At 43.2% G+C, this 11,184-nt stretch overlaps 1 protein-coding gene across 1 annotated transcript in view; it reads right to left on the bottom strand.

The window, feature by feature from the left end:
- Positions 1-9,734: 9,734 nt before the first annotated feature.
- The window catches only part of DDX20 (DEAD-box helicase 20), a 29,873-nt gene continuing 28,423 nt past the window's right edge, over positions 9,735-11,184 (bottom strand). Inside the window, exon 11 of the mRNA XM_033919290.1 lies at positions 9,735-11,172. Coding sequence (XP_033775181.1) covers positions 9,941-11,172 — 1,232 coding nt within the window. The 3' untranslated portion in view covers positions 9,735-9,940. The remainder of the gene's footprint in view (positions 11,173-11,184) is intronic.

Here is an 11,184-nt window from a genome sequence, read left to right as displayed (position 1 = left end):
CATTTGTTGAAACTCGTATATCATTTACAGTGCTCTGTCTTGTGCCACTGCTGTACCTATTGTATCCAATCGGGATTAAAATGAGTTTGTGCCACAAAAACGAATCAGTGTTATAGATTGGTTTATTTTTTTTTCAAAAGGGTTTTTCTATGGTGTGCTGTGTTGCTGAGTTGGGTTGTCTAAGCGATCAAAAATGAATAATGTATGAGCAGGTGGTCCCTTTTAGGTAGCCTGGTGCAAACAGTGGCATCTGGGTGCCCAAAGGTTGTCACTGAATACTACATCAACGCACCTAAAATCTTGGCACCTGCAGCTACGCCAGCCATAGACCACCCGTAACTGTGAGTGTGTAACTGTTGCACGGGAACAGAACTTACGGTACAACCCTGTGTCCCTCCCATGTTCCACCCGTGGGAATGCCACACTTGCAGGTACACACAAATTCCGTGTGGAACTGCTGTTTTAAAATAGACCCAAAGGCTGATGTAAATGCTCACACCTAAGTACTGTGTTACATCAACCCACAAAGATTCAACTCCTAAGCTCTTCAGGACCAGTCAGAGATAGCTACTGTCAAGAAAATCTTTACTGAATTAACATCAAATAGATTAATTAATTATTTAGTCCACAATCTTTGGATCCAAGAACAAAGAAAATTAAAATAAAGCAAAACTAATACTTAACCTATTAGACAGAATCGGGGACATAGTTAACCCCCAGACAGCCGGTTCGCTACACTGTGGGTGGCATAATTGAACCAAAAGTGACTCCACCTCCTTCTCTAGCTGTAATAAAGCTATTGTTTGATGTTAATTCAATCTCATTTTCCTTATTGGATTATTTCCAAATCCTTTTAAGTTTGTGTATTTGTTGTTATGATGAAAAATTTGAATAAAAATAAAATATTTTTTTTAAAAGAGAAAAACTTTACTGCTAACACACTATTGCCATCAAATGCCTCTTCATCGGTCCACAGTGCTTCTTTTAAATTTTTCAAAAGCTTATCAACATCAATGAATACCATTAATTTATCTTAAAGTAGTGCAGGAGAGCCCTTGCCGACATTGCTACGTTCATGTATGCACTCCCCTCAGCACTTCACAAAAGAGTGCATACATGCGGAAGGACTCCATTGCCCTGATGCTATAATCGAAACGTAGCTGGTTGTCGGCGTTCAGCAGAAACCACGAGTGCTACAGCCTGAAATGATGCAGCAGCTTGTATGAGCCCTTGATAAAGCCAAATAATTTTGGAGAAGTGGGTCCCGTCGGGCGTGGGCTGCCTGCAACACTGAAGCTAAGTAATTCATAAAGAATAGCTTATACAGGCACATTTTTAAAGAAAAGAACATAATCACAAAAAGTTGTTTTAAGAATAAAAATAAATAAATAAAATATACGAAGAACAAAAATGAGACTATAGGGAGGGGGAGGTTTTTCTGGATCAATGAATGAAACGTGGAACCTTGTCAGACGTGGCTGAGGTTAATTCCGTATCACCAAGCAGGTTTATGAGATCCTTTTCCTCTCCAATCCACACCTTATCTAATCTAATCTTCTATTTCTGCGTCGCTCATACCTAGGCAGGCTCAAGGCGACTTATAGAGAGGGGGAGGAGGGAGAAGAGAAGAGGTAGGTAAGAGGGGGAGTAGGGAGAGGGGTGGAGGGGAAAGGAGAGAGGATACAGGTGATTAAATGTCAAATAGATGCTTATTCCTTATGCTTTGAATAGTGGGATCTTTCTGTTGAGTTGAAGGATTTCCATTTGGTCTCACTTTCCATCCTTGGTGTACATCAGTGTCCTAAGTTAAGCACCTGAATCATTTTGAAAAGTTGTTGTCATCTTCCACAACTGGTTTTCACGCATTTTTTTTATCTTAGCAGTTTTCCCACTATTATGGTCGTATGTCTGTCTCACTCAGCACAATAGCACACTACCTCGTTTTTCAAGCTCACATCACACTTGACACCATTTATTTTCACTTTTTCCACACACTTACTCTAATATACACTCTTTGAAATTTATACCTTAGGATCCCTGAGGAAGGTGTGTTTAGCTGAAACACAGCCCGTGTTGGGTCCATTTTGAATAAACAACTGGTTAAGGGACTGGAGGTGTCGCTGTACAACAAGAGGCTAGAGAAACTGGGCCTCTTCTCCCTTGAAAAGAGGAGACTGAGAGGGGAAATGATCGAAACATTCAAGATATTGAAAGGAATTGACTGAGTAGAGAAAGAGAGACTGTTCACCCTCTCCGAGGTGAAGAGAACCAGAGGGCACTTGCTAAAGTTAGAAGGGAAAAGATTCCGTACAAACGTAAGGAAGTTCTTCACCCAAAGTGGTAGAAATCTGGAACGCTCTGCTGGAGGCTGTTATACGGGAAAACACCCTCCAGGGATTCAAGAAAAGGTTGGATAAGTTCCTGCTGGAACAGAACATATGCAGGTAAGGCTAGACTAAAATTGGGTCACCGTATATTAAGGACACAGTTCTTCTCGAAAGCGACAAAAATGGTTAAGGGGCTGGAGGAGTTGCCGTACAGTGAGAGATTAGAGAAACTGGGTCTCTTCTCCCTTGAAAAGAGGAGACTGAGAGGGGACATGATCGAAACATTCAAGATAAACTAAACTAAACCTTAGGTTTGTATACCGCGCCATCTCCACAAGCGTAGCGCTCGGCACGGTTTACAGAGTTAGGAAGAAAGGAACTCCAATGAAGGGTTATAGGAAAGGAACAAGAAGAAAGAGAGGGACAAGGGTCCCAGAGAGCAGGAGGTGTTAGATTTTTGAAAAGAGCCAAGTTTTCAGGTGTTTGCGGAAGAATTGAAGGGAGTTTGAATTTCTGAGCGGGGATAATGAAAGGAATAGCTTTAATAATGAAGGGAATAGACTTAATAGATAAAGACAGGTTGTTCATCCTCTCCAAGGTAGAGAGAACGAGAGGGCACTCTCTAAAGTTAAAAGGGGATAGATTCCGTACAAACGTAAGGAAGTTCTTCTTCACTCAGAGAGTGGTAGAAATCTGGAATGCTCTTTCCAGAGGCTGTTATAGGGGAAAGCACCCTTCAGGGATTTAAGAAAAGGTTGGATAAGTTCCTGCTGGAACAGAACATACGCAAGTAAGACTAAACTCAAATAGGGCATTGGTCTTTGACCTAAGGGCCGCTGGGTGAGTCGGCTGCTGGGCATGATGGACAAATCTTACGTTCTTATGAAGGTCCAAGGACACTGAGTCTCCACAGCCTTGTTTGTTTGGAATTGTTCCCAATTCTACTCCCTTTCTTCCTCATGTCATGTCCCCTTATTCTTGAACACTCATTCCTTTGAAACACTCTGTTTCCTGTATATTATTAATATTTTTCAGATCGCATTCACATAGACTTGAAAAGCGCTCTCAAATACAGGCCTTAGCAAGTGCATGTTCCATTTCATGTCCACTCCGTGCTCCATTTATTCTTGGCTCACTGCACCTCTCTTTCAGAGAAATATCTTTCAAAAGGACAGTAACTCATAACAGCTGACTGGGACTTATTTGAAGTCCTTGCCTTTGAAGAAACAGAAGGGGGGGAAAACTTTGCTCGGATTCATTCCACTTCAGATAAGACGAGCAAAGAAGTGGATGCATTCAATAATAATAAAAAAGAAATGCTGGAAAGCAATGAAAATGGAATCAAGAGACAGCAAATACATATCCAGCTCTGGCTACTGAGATCAAAGAATCAATTTTAAAAAATGGAACAGAGTCAGAGAAAGCTGTGTGATGTCTACCAAAGTCTCAGCTAGATTTATAGCTTCCTCACGATTTTCAACTAATCCCTGGGAAAGAAGCTATAATTAATTGATCTTCATGTAAGCAAATTTCAGTTACAGGGGAGACTGGGAGACCAAAAGGCACAAGGAGTGGTCAGATGTTCTGTTGGAGGATTTCCAGCTGGGTCACAATGCATAATTCCAGCACCCTGAGTAGCCCTACAGACTTTGCTATCTTGTGTGGGCCAGCATTAAGAATTGAAATTTACCAATGGAAGAATTATTATACATTGAAGTTGAGGTATATGAACTGCTTAGACCAAGGATGTCAAAGTCCCTCCTTGAGGGCCACAATCCAGTCGGGTTTTCAGGATTTCCCCAATGAATATGCATGAGATCTATGTGCATGCACTGCTTTCATTGTATGCTAATAGATCTCATGCATATTCATTGGGGAAATCCTGAAAACCTGACTGGATTGCGGCCCTCAAGGAGGGACTTTGACAGCCCTGGCTTAGACCATGTAGGTCCTTTCTTCAGTCATCTGGGACAGTGTCAAAAGCTTCTGTACCCTCAGCATCTGTGCATAATTCATACATTGCTCTGATTTCGGAATGGGACAATTTATCATAACTGTTTCATCGTGGGACATTTCATCACAGTCGCGATGAATCGCCCTCTCCACAATGGTCTCGATGAACCACAATGAATCATGCTTCTCCTTTTCACCCCCACCGATGCCCCCTCCCCTCACCAGTGCCTCTCCTCCTCTCCAACCCCTCTGATGGTGCCTCTCTGCTCCCCTCCCACTGCATACCTCTTGAAAGGTTTGCCACCTCCTGCTCAGCCGGCCTTGACTTCCTAGTTGCAGGACCAGGACAAGACGTCAGAGGGGAGCTGAGGCCGGCACAAGCAAGAAATGGAAGATGTTGCTCGTGCCGGCAAACTTTTCAAGATATATGCGGGAAGAGGGGCGCTCCTACCTTGAGGGGGTGGGTGGTGCTCCTACTTTGGGGGGGTATGTTGGGGTGCAGGGGCATAGCCCCCCAGAAGAGGTCAGATGCTGCTGTGGGCGATTCAGAGATGAAATAGTTATGTTGAATTGGCTGCGATGAATCGGCCATGTTGAATGATTCTAGAACCCTCTGATTTAGTAAGTCTTGTAAGCAAGTCAAGTGGTATAAAATCTTTGTGTGAGCATCACATTTCCCATTTTGCTTTTTTGTAATACCACATATACGAGGGTTGAGTCATGTCATGGAAACTATATTTTTTTTTCTCTCAAAAATGACCAACATTGGCAATCTGATAGTATTATTAGTTATCTACCGTAGATGGGGAAGGCGGTGAATACCAACAGCTGCATTTGTAGTTAAACAGTTTGTACTTATGCTTCGTAGTTCATGGGGTACGCTGTTGGCGCATTTTTGAGAGAAAAAAATAGTTGCCATGACTTATGAATCAACCCTCATAGGCTATACAACTCTACTTTGTTCCATAATATTGAAAAAAAGAGGACTGTTTTTCATTCCTTTTAAAAAACAGTAAAACTTGTCAATCTGTGCAAATCCAAAATTGTCTCCTGAGGAAGGCGATAGTATAACCGAAACTCGGATCCTAGTCGGGACCTCATTGTTTTTGGAACTTTACGTCTTATAAAACTTTGATACAAACTGTAACTAAAGGCTCAGTGTTCACAGGTTGGACGTGACATCTGCAGTCTCTTTGTTGATTGCGCATTCATTAAAACCACGTACCAGCAGGACTAGGGCTGCCGATTGGATTTATTGCATTCGATATACCGATGAATCTAGAGATTAAGCAGTTTACAATACTAGTGGCCATACGTCATAGCTCAATGCCTATATTTACAGCCTCTTTTACAAAGCCACCCTAGCAGCTGCCGCGCGGCAACAGCCCCGAAGCCCTTTAAATCTCTATGAGCTTCGGGGCCGTTAGCGCGGCTTTGTAAAAGAGGCCGTAAATATAGGCACTGAGCTATGACGTGGCTTTTCCTGAAGCATGCACACATTTATGTCTATGTCCGTGAACTATTCTGCGCATGTGTTGATGGCTTTCTCCGGTTGGGATTTCCACCGACCGTGGAGTTTTTACCGCCATGGCCGGCGATAAAGAAGTCTAACGTGGCTTCAGGAAAGGAGGGGGTTAAAGAATTATTTTGCTGTAGGATTGTTTTATAATTTTGTATGATTTTTTATGTTAAAAATTTGTATGCATTTTTGGAACCCGCTTAGGTTTAAGCAGGATATAAGCTTTTGAAATTTAAAAAATTAATACATTTAGATTCCTAGGGTTAGCGTGAAGTTAGCATACGCACATTCAAAAAAAACTACCACATCCTGCCGTAGCCTGTCCCAGTAGTAATCGCTTTTGTTGCTGCATTAGTCAAAAGGCCTTTAGATTGTGCCTACTGGGAATAGAACTCATATATCATACTTATATTCTGATTGCACCTACATAAGGTGTTCTAGTCGCTCTCTTTTTTTCCCTCTCTTTTGCTATGGTTTCATGCTGTTTTAAGTGTCCCTTGCCCCTTGAGATCTTACTTGTACACATTCCTATAATGAAGTGAGACCTCTGAGCCTGAGGCTGGGGAACTCGATCTACTGTTGTTTACTGGATTTGTTCCTTTTTTTCATTACACTGTATTGTTACAGCGGAGTCAAAATGCAGTGGGACTTGGGCCAGTTCTTTCAGGAAAAGACAGCGGGCAAAGGGTAATAACAGTCTCTTCTCTTTCTTGAGCTGGGCCCATTTACTTACTCGTTCTGGTCTCCAGTTGATGGATGATGATAGCATACCTTAAAACAAACCTTCCACAGCTCTGTGCGCCATGGCAGTTACTGGATCTTTCCTCTGTGACGCGCTCTCTCTTGTGTAACTAAAAATGACAGCCAGAATATGTTTCCCAAATGGCAGACACCCTATTTTAAGATTCCTGTTCACACATTAGAAACCTTCATAAGCTGTCCCACCTTAGAACAGCTCTGTAACAGATGCTGTTATTTCAAAAATAAAGAAATCCCTCAAACATCTCATAATCGTCATTTATATACCAGACTAACGGCCTCTTTCACAAAGCCACGCTAACGGCCCCGAAGCCCATAAAAGATATAAAAGGCTTCAGGGCTGTTGCCGCGTGGCTTTGTCAAAGAGGCCGTAAATCCCAATTTTAAAACAAGAAACTGGAACTTCAGCTAAGCAGAAAGTTAGCAGTTCTACCATAGCAGTGAAAGCATGTGCATGCATCTACAGGTCAACCTTCAAAGACATTTATCCAGATAATGGATGCTGTTATTTGGATCAATTGCACGCCCAGTACTGACATGAATATTCAGTAGCGGTCTATGAACAGTGCTCTGAAATATCATTGCAGACTGGCTCAAAGAGTTGTGGCACCTTGAGCCAACTGTTGGACTGGTGCCTCCTTCGTGCTGCTGGCACTGGGGTCACTAGGGTAAAGTAAAGTGGCTGTATAATTAAAGGGGTCAGTTGACTCCAAGGGAGTGGGCAGACTTGATGGGCTATAGCCCTTATCTGCCGTCATCTTTCTATGTTTCTACCTTAAACGGCAGCGAAAGCATGTTGCTTTTCTCTCACTACTGTGCTGTCCTCTATCCCAAAAGCCTCCGATCGTGGAGGGCCAGAAACAAGGCTGTACCACACCCAAAATCAGGGCAATTTGGCTGGAAGGGTGGGGTTTAAAATGCTGAAACACCATGGTGAACTACAGAGCAAGGAAGAAAGAAGAGGTTGCATATCACTGTGTTTAAGCCTGAAAGTCTTTTGATATACTGACTCCCTTTTATTAATTTGTTCTCCTAGATACAGTCTCAAATACCCTGATGAAGTGCTCATAGACCATGAAATGCTGGCCACCGTAGGGGGATGTTATGCATTCAAAACAAAGCCTTGGAGGGGGTTTTCAAGAGCATATAGGTTAGGCATAAGGGTGTTACACTATTTTATAAAGAGCACTGAAGGTTTTTTATGCCTGTGAGGAGTGTGGGGTACAGCTAGTGTTGCTGACACTCCGTGATCTGAGAATGTTTCCTTCTCTGCTATGACAAGAGTGTTCACAGTGGTTATTTAGAGTATTTTGGTGAAGAGGTTTAAATCTAGTTTTGGGGTTAGGTTTCCTCTGCTCCTTAATATAGATTTTTTAGGTCTAATATGTAGCAGGATGTGATGATGCCATTTCACAGAAAAAAAAGAAACCTGGAACAGCTCACCAGTGGCTATCAAAATCCCTCAGGTAAAGCTATCAGTGGGATTCCAGGTGCTTCTGCTAATGACTCTCTGAGAAGCCAAGTTAAACACAGCGTACCAGTAAAAATACAACACACACACACACAAAAAAAAAAACGGTACAACATCAAACACTACTGCAATGCTCACCTGCTTTATGTAAACTTCAGGAGATACAAAAATTCTGCATAAGCAAAGACGAGACTTACACTTGGTCTGTAGGAAATGCGGGATGCTACTTCTGAAGACACGGTTCAAGTCTCTTCATAAGCAAACATCTCGCAGAATACATAATACAAGCCAACAGGGGCAAAGACAGCATGTGGGGGGTAATTTTTATAGCATGGTACTTAAGACAAACCTAATGTTACAAAAAAAAAAGACATCATAGGTTAAATGCCTTTATAAAACAGACAACCAAAACTATCCCGATTAACGCACAGATGTACTCGCACAAAAATTTACCCTTGCTCAAGAAGTCAGGTGCACGTGTACATTATAAGTTACAACCTATACTGCAGCTCTACCGCCCGAGAACATCGATGTGCAGTCGTATAAGTATGCATTCTCTTGCCACAGGATTACCCCCCCAAAACATAATCAAATGAGGTGTGATCAAAAAAAAAAAATACTGTGAATGCTGCCGCCAAGCACCATCCAACGGAAAGGAAACGGTGTGTGACAAGTTTCAACTTGTTCGGGGAAGTCAATCGGTTGTGAGCTACGGCTGAGAGAAGGCGTGTGCCATAAATCATGGATCACGAACATGACATTTTGTTTCAAACTGCAAAAAAGTGCCAAAGAAATGCACGAAATGTTAAAATTAGTTTATGGTGATGCTGCAGTGACCATGAAGACGACTTCATAACGGTTGTGAATTAGTTGAAGATGAGGGGAGATTGGGACATCCTTCAACATCAAAAACCCAAGAGAATGTTGAAAGAGTAAGTGAAATGGTTCAATGAAACAGGCGACTGACTATTAGGGAAATTTCTGAGGATCTGAACATCTCTTGTGGTTCCGTTCAAAACATTTTGACAAGAGATTTGAACCTAGGGCGAGTGAGTGCAACCTGAGAAATGGGCAAATGGTTTTATCCTCTACCATGACAACGCTCCACGTCACACATTGCATCTGGTACGACAATTTCTGTCAAATGAAAACATTACGATGTGTCCTCGTCCACCAGATCTGGCACCATACGACTTCTAGCTCTTTCCCAAAGTCAAAAATGACCATGAAAAGTAAACAATTTGAATCAATTCAAAACATCGAGGCAGCCACAATAGCACAACAAAAAGTGGCAAGAACAATGGGATAAGTGTGTTCGAAGCAAGGGGGAGTATTTTGAGAGGGATTAATGGCAATGTGTCTATTATTGTAATACAGTACTCCCCCGATATTCGCAGGGTTTCCATTCCAGGAACCCCCGCGAATGTTATACGGTTTTTAGGCAGGGGAGACAGAAGGGCAGCTGGAAAGGCAGGAGAGGGCAGCCGGAGTGCCAGCAAGTGAAGGAAATCACTCGCGGCATGCTCCGACTGCCTCTCTTCCTGTACTAAAGTCGGGCCTCACCAATCAGGAGTTGCTTTGGCACGCAGGAGCTGCTTTGACACGCAGCTCCTGATTGGTGAGGCCCGACTTTAGTATAGGAAGAGGCGGTCGGAGCATACCGCAAGTGATTCCCTTTACTCGCTGGCGCTCCGGCTGCCCTCTCCTGCCTCCCCTTCGCGGTCGGAAAATACCGCGAATGACCGGGACAGCGAACCGCAGACCGCAAATTCACGGAGGAACACTGTATATATAATTTTTATTTTTTAAACATTCACCGTATTTTTTTTTAATCACACCTCGTACATTCACAGCACTTGAGCTTCTAGAAGGAAGAACTCTGCCCCAAGTTCAACCAAAGTCCATTGCAGCTCACTCTTTTAGTAGCTCTCGGAGGTAGACCGAGTGCATTTGATAAGCAGTCACCCAGCTGGAGCGCTTGTAGAAGTTTCGGTAGTATGGATTTGATGATACAGCATAGTAATTGTGCCAAGCCTGATAGTAAGACTTCCAGTACTCCTCATAACTCTGACTTCCAAAAGGCAACTGCTCCTGGTTTTCAGAACATCTGTCCAAATCTTCCTCTCTCTTTCCCCTGTTATGACTTTTTGCTAGTGGACTGAGCGCTTGGTTGATTTGGCTCTTTCTGGTCCGTTTGGCATTCTGTTTCACTGGCTTCTCTTGGGTCAGGTGATGCTTCTCATTTGGTCTATTGTCAACGTGCTCCTCTTTCACAGTGGGGTGGAGGTTACCAATATTAGTTCTATCTGCGTCGGCCATGGGTGCATTGCTTGCACTGGCTGCAGGGAGAGAATCGTCTCCAGAGCTTGTGACACATGTGGGTCTCTTCTGTACTCCTTTCCTAGCACTTGTAAAACCTTCGGCCGAGCAGGATCGGTTTTCCTCGCTGTCAGAAGAAAAGCTGGCACTGGAAGAATCTCTATCACTCCCAGATAATGCATGCAGCATACGATTCCCCAAGGAACTGCTGTGATCTGACAACACGCTCTCTTCACTCCGATTCACTCCTGCTTCTCTGGAACTCTGATGTTCTATCCGCTCGGCAGGACCTGTGTACACCCTTATAATTTCTACATGTTTGTCCAATCCTTCCTGAATAAAATGTTCATAATCTTCAGCTAAGTCAAAAAAACTAGCTTCCCAGTCAAGCTGGCGCTTGAAAGAAGACAGGCAGGGGATTTTGGGACGTGTGCTCTCTGACATTGCCTTGTCTTCAAGCAGACCTCTACTGATTGTATCAGCCTTTTCAGACATCGCTCTCTGTTTTGTGTCACAGCCTGGGCCCTTTCTGTTTCCAGTGGTACCCTCCTTTACCAGAAAGGATGGGTTTTCTACAGATGAATGCCTCTGTTTTACAGGCTTCTTCACTTTTATTTTTGCGGGCCTGGAAGACGTTTCACTTGGCCCAATTGAGCATGTCTGAGATGTTAACTCGATGACGGGCATTTCTGCAGCTTGCGCTGGTGCCTCTGTGGTTTGCAGGGGTGAAACGTGAGCATTTAATGAATCGCCAGTGGGTTTCAGAGTGGTAACTTCAACATCCCAGTCTAAATATTCCTCCATCAATCCTGGAGGAATAGGATCTGCATTAGAAG

This window comes from Geotrypetes seraphini, chromosome 13, assembly GCF_902459505.1.
Source record: "Geotrypetes seraphini chromosome 13, aGeoSer1.1, whole genome shotgun sequence".
Taxonomy (NCBI): Eukaryota; Metazoa; Chordata; class Amphibia; order Gymnophiona; family Dermophiidae; genus Geotrypetes; species Geotrypetes seraphini.
This window is presented reverse-complemented; position numbering and strand designations above follow the sequence as displayed.